This window comes from Protopterus annectens, chromosome 3.part0 (assembly GCF_019279795.1).
Source record: "Protopterus annectens isolate FY-2018-M chromosome 3.part0, PAN1.0, whole genome shotgun sequence".
NCBI lineage: Eukaryota > Metazoa > Chordata > Ceratodontiformes > Protopteridae > Protopterus > Protopterus annectens.
This window is the reverse complement of record NC_056731.1, coordinates 1184116732-1184139649: the sequence shown is the minus strand read 5'-3', so window position 1 is coordinate 1184139649 and position 22918 is coordinate 1184116732. Positions and strand designations below refer to the sequence as shown.

At 36.1% G+C, this 22918-nt stretch overlaps 1 protein-coding gene across 1 annotated transcript in view; it reads right to left on the bottom strand.

Annotated features, from left to right (window-relative positions):
* LOC122797014 (synaptonemal complex protein 2-like) overlaps positions 1–22918 on the bottom strand; it is a 1143152-nt gene that overhangs the window by 375250 nt on the left and 744984 nt on the right. Inside the window, exons 16-17 of the mRNA XM_044065784.1 lie at positions 8150–8253; positions 7974–8058 (exon numbers count right to left, since the gene is read on the bottom strand). Coding sequence (XP_043921719.1) covers positions 7974–8058; positions 8150–8253 — 189 coding nt within the window. The remainder of the gene's footprint in view (positions 1–7973; positions 8059–8149; positions 8254–22918) is intronic.

Below are 22918 nucleotides of genomic sequence, written 5' to 3'. Positions count from 1 at the left end.
CATACTTCTGTGTCAATGCCCCTTGATGTGGTACTGCAGCTTAAGTTTAATAAAACAGGTATAGGCACAGTAAATCAAAATAAGGTACAGGCACCACGGTTTGCTGATAACTGTGTAACATGGTTAACAAACCTAGAGAATCAATGGATGAAATTCTGGAGTATCCCTGGCTGGCAAAAACAAAAAACTTATGGTAAGAGGTCATTGGGTTGATATGTTGAAGGGAATATGTGACTCAGGTCCTGAAGAAAGGAACCCAATATTAAAACTTTATACAATGGTGCTACAAAGGAAGGAGAATCCATGAAAGCAAATTCATCAAAAATGGAACCAGCTGCTACACTGTCACCTCCCAGAAATCAGTAGAGCTATATAATCACTTGCTATATTAATAATAAAGTTCTGATGTTAATACAATTGTTGTATATTAAATAATTACACTGTTGGCATTTTACCACTGGCAGGGATAAGGTTATAAATATGGGTGAAAAGGTAGCCTCAGTGGAGATGTACAGTAGGCAAGGTGAAATATGTACATATGCTGTGGGGACTGCAATAGTTTCAAACTATTATAGGACTGGGTTTCTGGAAAACCTTGTTGGGCTATCAGATATATACTGTCATCTAGACATGATATACATCTTTGGCTTTTATGAATTCCACTAATTGGTTATCCCAAGATTAAATATACAGGGACTCTGTATTTGGTCCATTATTTCTATACTACTGGCCACAGTTTTTAAGTTTTGGAAAAGTTGATCAGATAACTAGCGCAATGTCTTTTCGAGAAAGTTTCTCAGATTTAGCTATTGGTTATGGTAAGAGGTCATTGGTGATGAAATTAAATTATTATGAATATATTTCAATGTTTTTATTTCTCTGCACTGATGACATTTAATGTCAAATATCCAATTAAATTTTGATGTTAGGAAAGTTCGCAATGGTTAATGCATGTAAAGCACATGTTTGAATACTGTACAGGGCAAAACTGACAGGGGAAGGGGGTATTTTGAAAACTGTGATTTAAACAATAAGGTAAGTACTTGGTATTCACACAGCGTGTCTTGTTATATGATAACCACAGATATTATATCCTTAATTTCAAATAAAATCCATTTGCATAGTGGGACAAAGAGCAAGAAGGTTGGAAAATAAGCCTGTGATGAGATTTACCCACCTCCAAAACTTCTTTGGACTAGACATCTTTGATCTTTGTTATACTTTGATGGTCATAGTTTTTTTATGCTTTTTTTTTTTGCTGTGTTATGAAGTTGTATGCATCATGCTTGATGTATAAATTGGTGGGAGCTTTTCCACAAGGATAAGATCTTGTTTCTTATCCTGATGAGTGCATTACACTCAGGAGTGAGACAATTGTTTTATGTTTTTGTGATGAGGGAGTTGTTTAGCTGCTGGAGTAATGACGTTTGACTAAAGCTGACCACAGAGTAGTGATGACATCTTTTGACTTGAATGAGATGCATTAAGATATCAAATGAGCTAGGCAGAATGGTTTTCTGACAACTAATTGTACATTGTGGTGAAAGGAGATGAAGTTGACAAAAGTTGCACAGATTCCTGACTACATTCATTTTAGAGTGAGGTACCAGCTGTAAAGTAAATGTAAAGAGAGAAATGGAGTAACAGTACTGCACTTCTTCCATTTAAGTTTAGCCCTTTTTGTACACTACTGTTTTTGTAAGGCTTATTGCTTGCTAAAGTGCTTCTGTGAAAAGGGATAAGTGAACAAGACCCACTTTACATTGATTAACATAGTTAAGCTGAAGTTCTGAGTTTTCATCTCAGAAGTCACACAAGTAAATGTCAAAAAAGAGGGGTCCCAGAACTGAGTACTATTGTATGACATTGCCTTCTTTGATATCTGAGGTGACAACTACCACCTTAACTATGTGGCTTCTGCCTTTTAGCCAGCTGGCTATTCACTTACCACCAAAGGTCTATATTAACGTCATTTAGCATCTTAATACCACCAGCATGGTGGGTGGTGCCCAAATACTTATACCAGGTCCAAATATGCTGTATTGACTACTATTCACCACCTCTGTGTCCTTTTTGAACAACTTTACTCAGCTTAGTAGGTAAGACCTACCATTGAAAAAAATGATTATGGTACAATATTATTAGGTTTTTGATATCAGTGTTTGAGAAGACAGAAAAGATGTGCTCCACGGCTTTGCAGATTACACTAGTAAGGCTTTGTTGTTCATAGTTTCTGCTGTTTGTGGTAGCAAATTTATGGCTAGCACATTTTCCCCTGACAATTACAGTTGTGTACTTTCAAAATCCTGAAAGTAAATGTATTTCTTCACTTTTCCAGGTGTAGTTCTCTAGTGCTTAAAACATGTTTCTGCACTTGTGGCACCATGCTCTGTCTGGATAATGGACAAACAATATGGAGTCACTAAGGATGTGTGACCAGCCTTTATGAATCTTTTAATCACAGAGAATTCTCTAAAAGAAAGTGCTTCACATGACATTCAGTTTATTGTGCATGGGGTGTATAATATAAATATATGTGTCATATTTTACAGGATGAAGTTTCAGTTGGTGGAAATGGTGAAAAGGGGTATATTTAGAGAGACAATCTTTCAGTTCAATCCTATTTAATATGTTCATCTCCGATATCACACAGGTCAAGAAGTGAATCAGTCTCTCTGCTGATACCAATGATGGCAGAATAGCACCTGATGAGTAAGACTTGTAAGACTAGCAAAGAGAACAGAAAATTTGAGAAGTGGTAACCTACACTTCTAAATACAAGCTGACAACACAGGAAGTGATAACCCAAGGGTGAAATGTGCATTAAGTGGAATAGACACAAAATTCCATAACAGAAGAATCTGGAATTATTACAGATAACGAACTACTGGCCACATTGTGACAGGAAGGTACAATTTCAAGACAGATATCCAGGAAACCATGATTTGGAGAAGTGAAAATGACTATGTCCTGCTAGAGGGCCAACATTTGTCCTTTAAGAGGTAACTTACTAGCGGAGACTAACAGAACCATTTAAAGTGTTGCAGAAGTGTCTGTTAGGCATTTTTGAAAGAAGGATCAGCAACTATGAATGTCAATGCATTTTCCACTTTCAAACATTTGTTAAAACAGCAAATAGAAATTTGCTTTGAGCTCTACAGAAGACAAAAACAGAGATGTGACACTGCCTGAATGTAAGCCAACTAAACTGATGTGATGAATTGAAGTTTAAGGAGCATAGCATCTTTCAGGGAGAGAAAGATCATCATATTGGTAAAAAGACATTAAAAACAGGATGAGTGACAGTATAACTGGGTAGTATGGACTGAAAGGGGCATTAATAACCAATTAAAGAAGCTAAGTTTAACAAGAGATAAAGATGTATTCCTTCATGGAGAGGATGACAGGCAAGTGGAATGAGTTGAAGAGATAGGAAAACAGGCTAAAATATTGAGACATTTGGAAAAGGAACAGAAAAACATAGGGACAGCTGCCTTAAGGTCTCTGCAACAATATGGGCAAATAAAGAGATTTATGGGTTCCCTTTGCCTGTATTGTGTTTAAGTGCCACTATAAGGCTAGGATCAAGATATGTAAAGTATTGACTAGGTCCTAGTACATTAGCTAAGGATACATTAAATGCCATATTTTCCCCACTCGCCAGAAATTTAAGAACTTGATGGATTTGTACAAGATGTTGCAGATGACTGCTTAATAATGCTGATTTATTAATTGATCAAATGAGCTTTTAGCAGTGTAAACCTGGTTTAGAAAAATTAGGCAAAGTCCATTACCTAGACTGTTATCTGAGAAAATTAATCTCAGCTACTGCAGAAAGCCAGTAAATATCTCTGAGTCTATTAAAAATGAGAGATTACTTGGGTCTATGTTCAGCAATAGAAAGAAATGGCCATCTAACAGCATTCCATAGAACACTGAATTCTGAAACTCTGCATTATCGAATGTTCACATCATCGTAAATAAATCCAATGAATAAATATAGTTGGCCAACATACACAAAATGGCAGGTAGAACACACTTACCGGTATGCAGGCCAGGTGAATTGTAGTTTTTGGATGCTTCATCCAAAGTGTAGCAGCAGTATTCCATCCATGCTCCCAAATTACAAATTCATTCATTCATTAATACTTCAGAATTTGACAGCATATCTCAGGTTTAAATAAATCATTAAATTAACCACCCCTTTATTCAATAACTATAATATTACTTTTTTCAATAATGGGTAAATTATGACAACTACGAAAATTAGTCACACAACTCTCTTCTCGGTTTCACTCAGAATCTTTTCAATAATCCAGTAATTCTGCTACATTCAATCCTTTACAATTCACATATAAGCCAAATTGTTCTGCTGCAGATGCCATAGCCTTAACACTTCATCACAGCTTGGACCACCTGGAAAATAAGGACCGTTACATATGCATGCGGTTCACAGACTCTGTTTTCAATACGGTAATTCCACAACTGCTCCTAAACTGAGTAATCTAAGCATAGAAAACAAAATATGCAAATGGATCCTCAGCTTCCTGATTGAAAGGCCACAAACAGAGCAGGAAAATATCACTCAAACAGCATCGCTCTAAACACTGGGGTCCCCACAAGGTTGAGTACTCAAGTCCACTTCTTTTCACAGTTCTAACACATGACTGCACAGCTACGCATCAGTCAAACAGAATCAAATTTGCAGATGACACAGTAATCAGCCTTATCAAGAGGGAAGATTAGAGGGCCTACAGGGAAGAGGTGAACCAACTCATTTATTGATGAACTGACAAGAACTTAGTATTAATGTTGGGAAAACCAAGGAAATCACTGATTTTAGGATGGTGAATAAGCCACACACCCCTATTATCATCAATGGTGCCACAGTGGAGAGTAAATAGCACCAAATTCCTAGGGGCACATATCCCACAAGACCTAAGTTGGGCCACAAACAGTTCCTACCTTATAAAGAGAGACCAACATCTGCCCTTCCTTAGCAGGCTTCGTACAGCAAATCTCCCCCCAGAGGTCCTACTTTCCTTCTCCAGAGCCATATTCAAAGCATACTGACAAACATCATCATTCTCTACTATGGAAATTGCTCTCAAACATATCAGCAGGCACTGGATAAGACCATTAAACACACCATGAAAATCTTTGGCTCCACCCTTCAATCCCTACAGGATATACATTCAAACAGATGCTATGGCAGAGTGTGAAAACTACTGAGGGACATACACTATCTGGCTTATGGACTGTTCAAAGTCCTGCCAACAAGGGAGCTCTACAGAAGCATTAGATGCAGGACATCCAGATTCCGTAACAGATTCTTCTCACACTATCATACTGCTGAACAAACCCCTAGCCTAACGTGCTAAATGGGTAAAACATTATTCATGTGCAATATGTCATTGTTATTTACATAACTCTCTGCATAGCTCACTTTATATGTCTCTACTTGTATTATGAAAACTGTAAGTTTGTGGTATATATTGGAGGTGGGTAAGTTTCACATGCATGCCTCTTTTTATTTATTTATAGTACTGTTTTGTTTATATATCCTTATATTTCTACTGCCTGTTCCTGTTGTATTTGTTTCTGCTGTAAAATAAATAAATAAATACAATTTTTACTTCATTTTTAGTATCTTATTTTGATTTTTATTTTTACTATTTAATTTTTTATTAATTTAATCTATCTTCATTCTATAAACTGTCATTTTTATGGCATGCGCCTGAGTATCGAAATTTTGTGCAGTGATACACACTTTCTCCTCTGTGTGGATCTGTATGACAATAAGTTTACTTTAATTCTGAAGCTTATACAAGAAAAAGTGGAAAACTATCCCATGGCATAAAGACAATGATTTTCTTCATTAGCGCCTTAATGACACATTTTTTTAAATATTGACTGTAAGACATCAATATATCTTATTTGTAATACATACCTGTGTGGTACCCAAAATAACCACTGACTTTCTCTTCTTTCATTATGAGTATTGCCATTAGTTACAGATGAATATTTAGATCTCACCATGTCAGCCCATAATGACTTGATGGTGTCATCTTGGTCTTTGTTTCTCACCAGTATCACTAAATGAACACTACATAGAGCATTAAAGGCTCTGTTTCCACTTGCTCAGACATTCCGTAACACAGTTTCACAGTCCAAGGCAGTGCCTGGTGTTGGTCTGCTGTTGCTGACTTCATTCTCCAGTAGTGTCACTATTTCCAGGTCTTCCACCATGAGACAGTCAGTAACATATTTAATAATTAGATGTCTGCGTCAGCTAAAGCACCAAACAACTTTGCGTCTCACACAAAATTAGGCCATGGGCCAATAATTCTCAAACCTTCCTTGATCTGGGCTGAAAGTTTTGCTCTGTCCTAACTAATTGATATAGTTGTTGTTTTGGGAAGGATTGCGGACCATGGTGACAAAATGACAAGCATCACAAGTGCAGCCCTCTTGCATCATGTTAATTTATGATCTCTTACTTTGTCAACATTCTAAGTCAATAGTACCAGTATTTAAAAAAAGGAATCCCTGTTGTGAGGTATTTGTCACTGTTTTTATTGGCCTTGTCACTAATTCAAGAGGGTAGGAGGTTGAGAGATACGTGTTGGTCATCAGGTCTCACCCACTCACCAAGAATAAAACAAATACAAAATGAATCCAACATCATTCAGATGTGGCAACGAGTCTTCCTTTGTCATTGGATACTTCAGAACACCTCTGATTTGTCTAGTGCTGCTGGACTCCATACACCTTGGTAGATATTATCACTTACTTTAGGTGACCTGCAGTGGAAAAACTGTTATATGCATTCCAGGTAGTGATCAGCATAAAATATTAAATTATTTTTTAAACGCCTATATTAAATTATCATTTAAGAGAGATGCACATACATTAATAAAAATATACATATTTTTCATTTATGATACTTTTTTTATGATTTTGTTTTCTTGATAATTGTCATTTACTCCAACATTACATGAATGAAAAGAAATAAAAGTAAGTAAGGTGAGCATGAATGAGGTTGATAAAAGTACAACATATCAGTATTACGGAGAATACCAAGTGGTATATCAGTGGAAAGAATTAAAAGATGTAAAAATATTATAGAGGAAACAAGGAAAAGGTCTGAGAAGTTTTATGACGGTTGGGGATTTTATGTGGAGAATTTCACTAAATAAGGTGCCAGTTAAAAGCAATGTGAACTATAAGCTATAGGAAGAAAGAAAATGTGATGGGTATAATAAGGAAGAAACAAAACACTTTTTTTAGAATGTAAAACAATTAACAGTTTTAGAGAAGTTTTAAAAAGGAGTATACATGGCAAAGACTTACAAATATAACAATAGATATAGCATTATATATAAAATGAGAAACTGAAAAATGGGACAGAATATTAATTACAACAATCTAGAAGTTATGAAATGATGGAAAAGATGATGGAAAGGGTCATTGTACAATAAAGAGAGATGATGAATTAGGTGAAATTAAAAAAAATTACCCGTGGAAGAAGGCATTTCAATGGATAAAGGCATTTTAAAGAATACCCAATGTTGACAAAACATCAGATTTCTTTTGTAATTTAATGATAAAAATGAACATTTTTTGTGTAGATTGTGTTAAGAAAAAACAAATGGAAACATACATTATGAGTATGAATGTGTAAATAATGTAAAGAAGTGTAAATAAATCAAACACTTCTCTTTTTTGCATAAGTGCTATGAGCTCTTTCATAGCCACTTGAGCTTTATAGCCACTTGAGCTACCAGCAACAAATTATGCTTGGTTTGCTGTCTATACAGGGTATACTTTTGTACAGTAGAGTTCTTAAATGCTTCAACATTGCTATATAATATACAGCTGCCTCAAAGGATTATATACATTTGTTTTACAAGGTGAAACATGAGCATCAAATGCATTTCGAATTACATAGGTCTCCATCAGAAATTACATACCTGTGACATCCTCTACCAGAGTGGTAGCTTGAAGAGGGCTTGCAGTGATACTTAAAATATCTGCCAAGTCATTCTGAGGTGCATTCTTTAAAATAAGTGCAAAAAAAATAATTTAAAGTCAATGAAAGGGGCATAATATGTGGTAAACGAACAGAACTGTTGATTGTAAGCTGTACCTCTGATGATATCTTGTCTTCGTCACAGAGGGTGGCTGGGGATGCCAAATCTCTCATATCTGATGGTTCTTTTTCAGATTTAGTTGGGGAAGTAGAACTCTTAACTGAAAAACACAAGTAAAATTTACACACATATATAGGTGGTTGTGTTTTTGTACCTCTGTTATTTGTATGCAAAAAAAAAATCAAAATTAATACAGGACTAAGACTGTTTCTACAAATGGACTAAAAGTAACATTAAAATCCTATAAAAAGCAGTAGGTCAGTCAGGTCAGTCTTTTTTTTTGGCTTTCAAATCTCAATGAACTATTTAAAAATATTATAATCCTGATATTGTATGAAAAACAGTCATCAATTTGAGATATATTATTCACCTCTCAATTATAACTCTGCTCTTATGTCTGGTATACCAAGGGTCTACCACTGTCACATTTAAAAAAATAACCAGTACTGAAATAGTACCCCTGTTCACTTCATGCTATGACATTTTAATTTGCACCTAGTATTCTGTCTTGGAGATGATCCGCTGTGGCGACCCCTAACCGGGAAAAGCCAAAAGAAGAAGAAGAATTCTGTCTTGGAACCCTTACACACTTTTACTGAGGTAGAAGAGTTTCCAATAAGCAGCAACACTAAAAGTTATAAATAATTATGATTGGGTCTCCAATAAAAGCTTGTGTGTTCTCAACATGGATGATAAGAAATTCACCTCATGAATGAAGCTCTCAAGGTGAACCTTGGCAACCAAGCTGAGAACACATAATAGAGAATTATGATCAAAGACCTGATAATTCACTGTAGTAAAAGTAAATTCATCTGCTCAGTGCACAAAGTGTTTTAAAGCATTTTACCCTCTATAAAATGAGTAAAAACACAATGCAGTTAAAGACAAGTAGACAGAAAAAGTGCCATTCTGTAGAACTAGCAACTTTAGAATCTGTTAGCTACTTCGTTCTGCTACACTATCTGGGAAGTTTTAACAGCTTGTAACAGCTGTTTTACCTGCTACCACTATACCTTGGTGGTTGGCAGCGTCAGTTAAGTCTGTTGTGTAAGACCGGATCTTTTGTTAAGCACTTCTAAGCGTTGTTAAATGTTTGACTTTTTCACCAATTTTCTATCATAATCATATAACTCCATATACTAAAAAATAGAATTAATAGTAGTAACAATAGCAACAGAAATGCGAAAAAAGAAGGGATGAAACAGTTTTGCTATGCTAAAATCTATACAATTCCAGACCTCCTTATGTCTTCATGAACTGCATTTGAATACTTCTTCCAGAGGGTAGACCTTTGATAATTTTCAGGTTTGTTAAATTGTCCACTCTAGCTTTCTGTCTGTAACCATCACTGATGGAAGGCTACTCAAAAAAGTAGTGGACCCTCTTGAGTTATTGAGCAAGTTGATAAGAAAGGATGAAGACCAGCCGCAAGGCTTGAAAAGAATGCATTCATCCAGGGCAGATAGGTTCATATCACAATGTCTGCAGTCCAAGATGATCAGCAAATGTGGTAGGTTTCTATGTAGCAAAACAATAATATATGGCCTGGAAACAGAAAGGTCATCACCTGTACATGCTTACAATATAGTGCTAACAAAAATATAAAGTGGTGTGTGTGCGCGCGTGTGTGAGGATAACAGATCAACGTTCATTTAGTTAAATCCCATTCTATTTAGAAGCAAAGTCACTGGAACAGACATACTGAAAGTAAACATTATTTCTTGTCTTAGATGTCCTGAGACAAGAAGTCCTTAACAAATGCAGTAGAAACTGAGACAGCTGCAACAGGCTAGACCTAAAAAAGGTCTGGCAAACACTTGCTTGCCTAAATGTGAGAGAAAGCAGTGCATCCAGATAACTAAACAGCTTCCCTCACTACTATAAGCTAAGGGAAGTGGAATATGTTTACAGGTGCGGTTTCCAAGGGTTGTGCTTATACAGTAAGTTAGACTTTTTAATATCTAATGTGTCCAAGTAAACATGACAGTGATTAGCTTGTAGATAAATAAATGAGTAATTATACACACTGATTCATAATGATGAAGGAAAAAAATATATAACCAACCAAAACAAACAGTGGTAAAAAAAAAAAAAACACCAAATACAAGGGATAGAGATGAAACACAACAAGTTAGTGTGTAGGAATACTGTGCCATTACTTAAGACTAAAAGAGGATTCTTCACATATTAAGCATGATGTTCAGTGATGAATCTCAGTGACATATGACCACCAGAAGGATGAGAGAGGAACAAACCATAAAAATGGTGAGACCTTGCATTAAAAAAAATAATCTCATTGCAGGAAAAGCCTTTGTATGGGGACAAATTAAAAGAAAATGATTTCCCTTATAAAGGTTTATAATGATTTTGTCTAAGAAGGACAAAGTTACAAACATAAAATTTAACTAACGAATTCTGGAGACGAGAGCAACACAGAGATGAAATAGTTAAGAATAGTGGATATAGGGCTAGAGAAAGAGCCGAAGCCATTATCACTGGCTCAGAAAGGGAAACATTTAGTGGAATCATACCCCTTAACTGCTACGGCTTATTGCACAGCCATATATGACTTCTGCCCACAAAATTAAACTTGCTCCTCCAAGATTTCCTGATGCTACACCTAAAGGTAGACCTATTTATTGGAACATACATTATTAAAAAAAAAAAAAACTAAGCCTATACTAAGATTTAATAGCAGCAGTTATATGCGTTCTAGTACCTTAAACCTTACAAATAGATCACTCCCCTTTCTGACCATTTTTTTACAATTATTATTGGCCAACACTTATTACTTTTAATACTAATAAGTGGACCTGTAGGAATCTATTTCTGTCTAAAATTCCAAACCTAGAAATGGTTCTACATTCAGAAGCCAAGCAATTAGCTGAAGCATAGAGGTATATGTTAAGGTGGTTAAGACCAACTCGCACAATTCTCACTGATCTACAAGAAGTTGCATCACGTGCCTGATGGCTGCTGGAGAACATAGCAGCACATCTCTCTCTGCCAAAGAACAACTCTGAGTAAAATCTCTGTAAAATAGTGACTTTCAGTGCGATCTATATTACCAGGGAAACGGAGAAGGAAGAGAAATCAGTCACACTATAATAGAGGACAACACATCTGATCAAATTTCTGCAGCCCTGTGTTGATGCTAGTGGCACAAGTCTATTTTCAGCCAATAGCAGTGATCAAAATGAAGGTATAACAATTTGATTCCTGGGCAAATGTGTGGCAGAGGAAGACTGCAAAAGATTCTGGAGAGGCTGAAGCTTAGCTGGAGATGGAAATTTCAGGATGGGGCAAGACTTTAGGATGGAGCTGATGTACCTGAGAACTACCATATAATCTGGCAGCAAAACAGGATTTGAATGGGATTATAGCATCATGGTACTCCCAGAGAAGTAGCCATTAGCATCTTGGGTTTATTTAAAAGGCAAACTGAAGCAACCTTTTTGGTGCTTTCAATGAGGACAGAAAGGAATCTGGTTTTCCTAACAGTTTACACTGAGTGCAGGATACATTTTACAAGGTCTTTTAGGCTCATGTGCTAATGTGTGCTACCTCACAATTACCTTGAAAGTAGGAAGATAAGTTACAGAACCATGCTAGATCAAATCTGTTCATTTGAAGTATAATGTCCAAAAAAACTTTTCATCGATCTTTGAGGTTGCACATTTCCCCACTGTTATATGGCCTGAGATTAGGTATATAAAAGTTGTGGTGTGTGTGTCAGGGTATCTTGATAAAAGACTTGTTGACTCCCAAAAGCTGTTTTTAAAGATTTTTTTCAAGCAAATGCCTTTTGATTTAAAGTTGTTCTTTGGCTCAACTTGAATCTGAAATCAACGGCCCTGGCGTCGGTGCTTGCTGTGTTAAATAAAGCCTTGAAAAATTACATGTGTGTAGCAAACAGTAATCCAGATTACTGAATAGTTGGGGCAATTGTAATATGGGGTCTTACTGGAAAAAATGATTTTCTGATGCTTCTGTGGTTCTTTCCAGTACACGTTTTAAGTGCACATTATGGTTTGTAATGCACAAGCCATGATTAGAAATCTGTGTATCGAGATAAAGGTGTTCAGAAACATTATTGGACAGGGGAATCACTCAGGGTGAAGTGCTCTCATGTGCAGCCAGGGTTTTGAGGAAGTGCTCTGTGAGTACTGACTTAAGCAAGTTTGGAATTTCATTTGAGTTCTTGTAGCTTAACCTGAAAACAAAAGCTTTGTATGTGGACTGAGAGATGAATTTACAAGTACGAGGGAAAATGGCAATTTTGCTGTAAGGCAAAATATTTTCTACCATCTCTAATTTACAGTCACTGAACAAACAATTCTAAAAGCTAATGAGGAAGCCAACATTAAAAAAATCTTCTTTGGATGGAAGATCTTCAGATTAAAAGGCATAACTCCATCAGAGGAATTGGAGAAGAGAGAGAACTTGACAGGGAATGTCTACCCCTCTCAGATGTTACATAACTTGGGCTCCAGAAAGTGGTGTGAAATATTTTCCTAAAAAAAAAAAGATGGATCTATTCTTCGAAATGCAGTTAGCTCAATTATGGGAGGGTCATTCAGTGTGTGCTCTGAATGAGCAGTGGAGTCGGACATACCTCTCAAATGTACAGATTTTCGCAGAATATCCAGATTTTTTGCATCATATTTTCAGCCCATTTTTTTCATAAAATTGTGGTTTTCTGGCAAATTAGTGGCAAACCATTAAAACTTGAAGTTAGAAAATGACAGACATTTGAGTTTCAGACTTCATACCCTTCAGAAAATTCATGCTAATGGTAAACTTGTTATTATTCTATCAATTTTCTAAGTTTGCAAGAGGAAAAATTAAAAAATTTTCTTTTTTGGGCCTTTGTCACACTTTTATGTACAACTTTGTCCAGATTTCTTCCTGTAAGAGGTTGAGAGGTATGGAGTCTGAGCCTCCCTTGGTTTGGTCAAGTAAATGAGTCAAGCCACAGCGCTACAAAGAAATGATGGCACTCAGAATATAAGACAGCTGTGTATCTGAAGTAACTTGCAGACTAGAACAGCTCCTGTCCATCTGTGTCTATGACCTGCCTGAGGAAAACAAAGTCACAAACTTCATTAATGATCTGTTAAAGTAACAATGTCAGCAGAGTCACTGATGAAAGAGACTTGTCTTGATAAGAAATCTTCTCATCAAGCTAGAAAAGAAACTTAGTGGAAAATTTGTCACTGCCTAGGAACACAGATAGAACAGAAGAGCCATACTCCATAAGATACCCAATGGCTAAGGACGGTTTCTCAGTTAAAAAAAAAAAAGGGGGGGGATCTCTCTTGATCAGTGACAAAGTGAGTGAAAGTGCTACTATTACTTTCATAGTTGAAAGCATTTAAGTAGCCATTTAAGAGAAGGATCACAGCTGCAATGGGACTAAATGGGGCTACCTCACCGTTTACAGTGGTGTCCATCATTGCTTGTGTAGCACCCATCCCTATGAAGGAGAATTAAAATGGAGGCATCACTTATTTGAAAATGAAAATAGTACTGCTGATCTTGAAGCATCTCTGAACACGTATACAAAGTACTTTTACTGAACTTGATGGAAATTAAATACCACTCCAGACAATGTCTGAAGTTTAGGAAAGCAAATTTATAAAAACTGTCAACCAATGACGCAACTTCTGAATTGCAGGGGCACTTATAAAACACCAGCAGCACCACCAGGTATGACTGAAAATACATAATACATTTGGAATAAAGTGGCGAATAGAAAAATATTTCAAAATAAACTTGAAGAATACTGAGAAAAACAAAGTGAGAGCATACTCCTGCTCATGTTTTTATACTTCTGCTGTTGATGATGATAAATTTACAAACTAGAAGACAGGATGGATCTGCTTAAATAATTAAAATTGCTCTTCTTTATATTGCAGAGGACAGTCATGAAGAAAATTACATTTGCAGTAAATGTAAGATCAATATTTTCTGGTCTAGTTCAAGTGAATGATAAAACAAGATGCCATCACACTATTAGTTAAGATAAGTGGGTGTGACTGAAGTATGCAGATCATCTACATACAAACTGATGGCAAATTCATATATATATGTATATATATATATATATATATGTATATATATATATATATATATATATATATATATATATATATATATATATATATATGTATATATATATATATATATATATATATATATATATATATATATATATATATTTTTTTTTTAACAGATCATACCAAAGTCACACAGTCTTAAATGGATGAATATAACATTTGGTAACTGCTACCTCGGAATGAAAAAAAATATTTCACTTATGAGATAATACAAGTGAGAAATTCCATGCCTAGGATTCAAGATAATAAAATGTGAGCTTCCAAGGTACATCTTTACATTCTTCTCTTTTTGGGATCCCTGCACTTTGACTACCTGGCTAATCACTATGACTGTACCCATTCATTCACAAACGATGTCGCTCATGGCACTGCTGTCACCCACGCATTCAGGAGATTTTGATGCACCTTAACTACACCTCCAGCATGTTAACAAGAGTTGCAGAGATGGGTATGCAATGAGTGCAGCATATGGTCACCACTTGCTTCTTCAAATAAATACAATCCCCTCAGTAGCCTCCCCCACATCCTCATTAGACATCTTGTAGTAGATCTCCTGTTACCACAAGTGTTACATTAGCTGGAGATGTGCTCCATGACATATACTACAACCTTCCCCCTGGGAGAGAAGAACAGGTTTCTCCTCTTTCATTCCTCTCACTCCTCTGTTGCCCTCCTTCAAAGCCTTGGCAGCTACTGTAACTCAATCTCTGTTGTAGTCAAAACACAAAAGAAGTGTGTGCTGTACTCCATATATATGCTACATAGATGCCAAAGAGATGTGCAAGATAAAAATGTATTAAAATGATTGCACTCCTGAACTGCACAAGGGTTATGGCTGCTACCTTCCATTTTTCCTGGCACTGGAAAACCGACCTTTTGAACTGATGATGGGCATACAAACAACTCTCATCCTCAAACACTGAAACCAAAACCTATTATAAAAATCTTATTCATAGTTGGAGGAGGTTACTTTTGTAAGAAGATAGTGAAGTTTGTCAATTTGGATCAGCCAGTAACCACTTCTTGAGGTGAGGAGGAGAAAGTGGCACGAAGCTGAAAGATTCACCAACAGATTAGTAGAGAACATACAGCAATGGATGTTGGAAGTTGTATGATCCTGGACAAGGCATCTAACCAGTCATCCCTTGTAAAATGCATGTTTTACATAATGAGCTTATTTGCATTAACAAATGAATAAAACATGTTACTAGACTATGTGGTACAGGTTCCAAGAGGGATGTCTATGCTTTATCAAAGAGAGTATCTTGTATACAAGTGATCTTGTAAAACTGTATTGACCACATTTTATTAAAATTAACTTACACTAACTTCCTTTTAGAAAAAAAATCCACTTGAATCAGGGATTAACTATCGAACAAACAAATTAAAGTAAGCAGTCTTGGTACTTGCACCAAACATGGCCCCATTTCCTCAAGGGTACTTCAGTAGCTAATATTAGGTCATATTCTTTCATATGCAGTCATAAACTTATTCCCAAGTGATCATCACTATGTTAAAATGAGACTGTATGCAGATGAGCTTCTCCAAAAAATATGTAATCCGACTTTAGAATTATAAACCCATCTCCATGAAAACTCCATCCAATTATGCCATTAGTTCCACAGCATCAAAGTTGTAGTCAACTCAAACAATCCATCCAGTTATGCTAATCGTCAACTCAAATAAAAGTTATGTTCAGCACTTATATAGCCACTGTTATTAAATTACTACTAAAAGACATGGGGCATTCTTATCCTCCCAATTCAATCCTATAAATATCTTGGGATTCACTTAATTTCAGTGATTCTCACAAATCGAAAATACATTCCATGTTTAGTAGCCATGGCATGATTGACTCTAGGAAAGCAATTGTGAAGAATGCTTTATTACCAAAATTTGAATATGATTTTCACCCATCTGTCCCTGGTAACTCTTACCTTACACGTCTACTGTAATCTGTCCAGTATAAAACCAGCAAATATATTCTTTGCTCAGACCAGTGCCACATTACTGTCACCTCCTAAGCGTAGCCAAGTTCAATTCTAGTTAAACTCTGTGCTACTTATTTACCACTATAATTTATCCTTTTTTGGTAATTAATTCTTCCCATTCTTTGCCAGCACACTTTCCCATTCCAATACACACTATTCATTAAGAAATCAAACACCAGGTTGGAGCACTCAACAAAGACATAACGTCACTAACCACAAATGATGAATGAGCATTTTCTAAGTTAGGCCATCTGGAACTTAATACCACCAAACATCCGTGGCTAAACCCATCCTTACTTCCAACAATCTTCACCTCAACACCTAAAATATTTCACAGCCTGCAGCTGATTCCAACAAAATCTCTCATGCAATCCTTTACACACTATGCCTCACACGAGTCATCATCCTAGTATTCTTGTATCGAACTGTACTATTGTTGAAGGCTAAAATGCACTCGATAGTTTCTAATATAATTGGTGGTATAATAATTTGATCACTGATGTAATAACTCTACAGTGTAATTCACTTTTTAGTGTTAAAGGATATTTCTCATCCTACAGGCAATGCTGTCAATGTTATACTTACTCAAGGTTATTTGGAAAAAACAGTGTTTATTACAAAATAAGTGACACCTATGTGCTATTTATTTTCCATACTAAAAACTCAGTTATGTTTGGCAAACATCTAAACTAGCATGTTTACTAACTTCATGCCACTTTGACCAACTCTTTTTCTAAGATCCATCCCATAACCTTATACTGGATCAAAAAGGGGTAGGGAGTAGTCATAATCTGTGACAGACTACTGGTATAAAAATGTTCCTTAAATCAGTGTGCTTTATTCTGATGAAGTCCTCTATGTGAAAGACGAAAGTGCTTAATCTTGGTGCATTTTTACTGCAATAAACGGAGTTCATATACAGGCTTGTTTGGTGCATTTTCTGTTTGGTTCCTGATCTTCTGTTATTTGCACTGCACCAGATATTTGTTTTTTTTTTTTTTTTTGGTGGTAATAGCCAACATGGACTCCTTGGACAACTTTGATGCACTGTCAGGTAACATTGCTGGGTCAGAAATAGAGTTTCAAAAGCTTAAGGAAGAAGATGCAGTTCTCAAGAGGGAATTAACTAGACATACTGAATTATTGACCCGCAAAGAGGTTAATTTGGCTGTTTCTGCTGGTTGCAGTGTACATATGTCTTCATCTTGTTCTCCTGGTTGCCCTGGAAACCAAATTTTATTTAGGCAGGGTGTGCAGCCTGCTGGCAACTCTAGAGGGCGCTGTGACGTCATTGTGGAAGCTGACATCCATCTTGGTGGATTTCTGACTCTCAGAGGCAACAATGGAGCCATTTTCCATGGTTCAGACCTGAATTCTATCAGCAAGGATGTTTCTGGCGTCAATGAAAGGTCTTCTAAGGCAGCTAAAGGTACTGGATATGCTTTTTTCCTCAGAAATGAGGTTCAATAATAAGTTTTCATCTACACAAAGGGCTGAGGGCTGTAATGTGGCTTCTAGCCTTAGAGGTGTTCAGCATGATGTTTGTGGTAAATTTGGTGCTTTAGTTTCTAAAGCATTTGACTTTCAAGATGTGACTGGTTCCGGTCACACAAATTATGTAGCAGGGAATGTTCAAGACTTTTGTTTCACTCAAGGACAAACTTTTTTTTCTTTGAAAAGAGACTTTTTAAATAAAAAAGGTTGCAAATGGAAATTGTGTATTTAAAACAATGTATCAATTTAAAAGTTATACCACAAGGCTTGAGAGTTTTTAAATTTCCCTTTGGCTTAATGTATGATGCCAATATGTTTCAAGACTTTGTGTGTTTGTTTGATGAATGTGGGGGTGCAGATTTTAGAAAAAGCATTATTTTACAATGAACAAACGCAGGCAAATATGAGCAACGACTTGGAAGATTTAACCACCAATATTGTGAATGACTTGTTTTCACAGTATCAAGATTATGAAAAAATATTAACAGGTTAGAAAGGAAATGCAATGTATTGTTTTTAAAGAAAGTTAGAGAGGGATGTTAAACATTATCAAACTAAATCGGCTTACCGTACTAGTAGGTTAACTGTGGAGATTTTTGTGCATGGCTCTGATGTACACAGTAATTCTGCTGGTAATAACCGGGATAAGGCTGATTTGTACAATGATTATGCTGAGGTGTATAACAAAATGGATGAAGGTGGTTCACAGGATTGTCAGCAACCATGACGCTCAGAAAGGATACCAAATAGAAATCAGGAGAGGAAATACACCTACAGTCATGCAGTGCAAATTCAAAAGAGACATCCCAACTGGGGGAGGGGCAAGAACAGACATTAATTGTTGTGAATGAACGTATTGTGCATAGTTTTCAAGGCTTTAAGATTTATAATTACACAGACAGGGCCATCACTAAGGACTTTTTTTCACTTTTTTTCTAAAGGATTTAAATTTGTTCCCTCAAATACCGGATGTTGCTGATTGTTTGTTAGATGTTCAGATGTACACTAGAAAACTCAATTTTTGTCTCCTTTTTTCCACAAAATCAAGTGGGTCCTACAAATGAGGCATGAGCAAACAATAATATTCTGAAGAAAAGTAGTGTGTGCAATCCACCACTCCATCCCCTCATTAATGTTTTTGAGAAGGCAGTAAAGGAAGACATGTATGAATTATGGGCTCAGAATAGGAAGTTTTATGCCAACTTAAGTCCTGATGACAGAATTCTCATGAATCAACTGAGGGGGGACAAGAGACTGCGTATCATGACCCCTGACAAGGGAGGTAGTATAGTAATATTCAATTAGAGGATTATTCCAGCATTATGCAGAATATTTTATTTAATGAAGAGAATTATATACAAGTTTCTAAGAACCAAATAAATATTGCTTATCAATATAGTGATAGTTAGAAGAATATGTCTTGGACAAATGTACTAATGACCACCTTAATTTTCTTACTAATTCCTCTCCAAAGGTGATGGTTATATTCGGCATCCTAAAAATATACAAAAGCATCAGTGAACCACCTTTTAGACCCATTGCTGCTGACAGTGGCTACAAAACACAATCTGGCACTATTTGTAGATAAAAATGACCAAACATGTAGTGGAGAGAGCAGCAGCATATCTAGTTAAGGATTCTTGGGATTTTCTAGGACAGCTTAAACAAAATTTATGGGCAGCTGATTTGGTATTTATAACTATTGATGTGAAATATCTTTTTTCTTGTATTTCTAAGCAAGAAAGACTAGAATTATTTGAAGAGACACTCTTTACATGAGCCACTTTGAATCATGATAAAGTAAAACCTGTTGTGTGAAAAGATGGCACTTATCTTAGAGATTTATTTATTTTTTTTATTCTTTGAGGACCAATATTTCCAACAAACAAGAGGAGTTCCCACGGGGGCTTGCCTGCAACCCTATATATGCAAATATAGTACTATTAGGCTGGGAATTAAGATACGTATTCCACAAAAATTTTGGAAAATCCAGTTATATTGCAGGTTTTTGAATGACATCTTTATTTTGTGGAAGATATCCCTAGCTTTATTACCCACCTGGACAAAGCTACCTAATTTTTGGAATGTACTTATAATTACAACACTAGAGGTATACTTTACTTGGACACGGCAATTTCCCATATACCTATAGGTTTCAAATCTAATATATTTCGCAAGAGTACCTTTTGTAATTCTTACCTTCACTATATGAGCAACCACCCACTTTCACAGAAAAAAGCTTAGTCAAAGGACAAGCAATAAGAATTGCAAGCATGACTTCAGAATTGAGTGATATGAGGCAGGAATTTTTCACATTAAGAGATCTGTTTTTAGAAAGGGGATACCCCAAACACATGGTGGAACAAATTACTGCGGAGGTTTACATAGGATGGGGAGAAAAATATAAGCCCCTCTAGGAAACCACCCACTAACTAACATAGTCCCCATAGATCCTGGAGAAATGAAGATTTATGAGCATGCATGTATAGTGCAGTACAGTCCTATATCATATGAAGTGAAAAACATATTAAAAAAAGAACTGGAGTATATTTAGGGTAAATAATGGTGTGTTAACTGCAGTCAGAGATAAACCAGTTTTTATCAGCAAGGTGGGCATGAATATTAAACATCTTATGGAAAACAAGCTGAATTTACCGACAGAAGGTGGTTGTGGTACAACACCTTGTAGGAGGTGCTCTCAGTGTACTAATATTTTCAAAGCACCTCAAACCCAGCTAGCTAATAAGATGGCATCTAAGGTTATATTCAAGAAAGGAAATTGTTTTACCACCAGAGTGGTGTACCTTGCCCTATGTGATATGTGCAACGGATTCTATGTTGGGAAAACGGAGAGGGAGTTGAAAAAAAGAATCTATGAGCACGTACATGATGCTAAAAACAAGGAGGATACAAATGCATTATACAGGCATTCCCTTCACTTGTTCCAATTTTACAGGTTTTAAATTTGGTATTTTGGATACAGTGGACATAGGTTTGAATGGGGTGATTGGAAGAATGTATTAAGTAAAAAAGGTCTGCTTTGGTAACTCAGACTAGCAGCTAATTTTCCACCAGGTATACGTGATTCTTTGACAATGCTTCCAGCCCTGAAAGAAAAATCTATGAAACTAAGTATTTTAAAATGTTTACAAAAACTATTCTCTGTCTCATTTTGCCTACTTAGAGGCAATCTCTGCTTGACTTACAAAGCCATGTCTGATCCAGCTCTGTTAGAAATGCTACATCTAAAGAAATCTCAATCCCTCCACACCACATGCTTTAGAGACCTCAACCTCATTATCACAATGAGCAGAACATGCTGGAGGAACAGGTTCATAACCCACAGACTGCCCATGCTATGGAGTAGACTTCCCATATATGTCAAGCAGAGCACCTCACTGGCCGTCTTCAAGAGAAATCTTAATGAGTGGATGGGAAATAGAAAAATCACCCAGGGATCAGTCCAGTGGCTTTACTCGACAGAGGCACTGGGAACTAAGGTTGGGTGGCACAATGCCAGGGTGCTAGGCTTGTAAAGGCTCCAGGGCCATTAGCCTAGTACATACCTATGAACATGCATCAATGTGCCTGCATTTTTAAACACATGCTGAAGGTATTTAATATACAACAGTTTCCTATTTGTAACAAGCTAGGTTAGCCTGAATATTAACACTTTGTGTATTTAATATTGTTCATGTGACCATTTCACATGTGATTTTTTTTTTTTGGCAATATCATTGGCTCAGTATTTACCTATTATGTAACATGTACTGGTATAAAAATGTTCCTTAAATCAGTGTGCTTTATTCTGATGAAGTCTTCTATGTGAAAGACAAAAGCACTTAATCTTGGTGTGTTTTTAATGCAATAAACGGAGTTTGTATACAGGCTTGTTTAGTGCGCATTTTCTATTTGGTTCCCATACGCTAGGGATTAAACCAAATGAGGTAAGAGCATTTATTCATATTAATAAAGAAACTTTATGACATTCTAAGACTGGGCAGATAATAGAAAAATTACAAAGGAATATGAGGAAAAAGAAAAATTGTTACTGGGGAACTATTCAAGCCCTTCTTTTGGGAAACTAAGAAAAAAAATAATATTCAATTTAGGACTGCAGTTGAAAAAAAACACTTAAAAAAACATTTATTAAATGTATATAGTGATGCTGAATTTATCCAAAGTGTATAACAGGGGTGTATGGACCGGGGCGTGGGACTGTGATACTTAAACTGGAAAACGACAGTGTTGTGCATTTTCCAAATATTATTAATGTTGAAGGAGACAGAGGCTTGCTTAGATACTGTGGACAGTGAAAAAAGTTGTGTGTGGAAAAACTGATCATTTAATTAATAATTGTGAGAAAAGATGATGTTTCACATGTGGGAGTATAGGACATTATACAAGGAATTGTGAACCAAAATGTTATAAATGTGAGGAAGTAAGACATATTTGGGAGGGGTGTGAAGAAAGAAGAAATTGGGTAGATTCTGGCATAATAGAGGATGTAGCTCAACAAGGTAAAAAAAGGATAAAGTTATAAAAAGGAGTTAGAAGCAGTAGAAATTAAAAAAACACATAGTAGCATTATGGATAGAGAACAGGTAATACAAAAATATAGAGCAAAGGAAGATTTAAATATAGAAAATATTGAAGAGTCAGGGTTAAGTGATAGTGATGATGTTAAATGGAACATAGATAAAAAAATTCTATTGGCAAAAGGGAGAGAGAAAGGAAAAGGAAGACTACAGAAGACCTCAAAAAAGAAAAAGAAAGGTGTCACTCTCCTACTTCGGACACATTATAAAAGTTTTCATGGGTTCTGTTCAAACAGCTTTATTTTATACAAACGCATCACGATAGAAGATTACTGACTTTGCAACTTGTATACAAACTGTTGGAGTCATACATGCTTACTCTCTGGCTGCACTCTCAAAATGGCACTGGGAATGGCACGTGCTCACCCTTTATATATGCACGTTATGTCTGACATGCTTCTTAAAGATACAGCACATGCACTCTTATCTACATCCTCCCTCTTGAAAAAATAAAGCATGCAACGTTATGAATCTATTTAACATGCAGATATCACAGGCAATTCTCTATCATGCATTTACACAAGATAAGGTACATATATACACAGTTAAGTCCATGTTGCTGT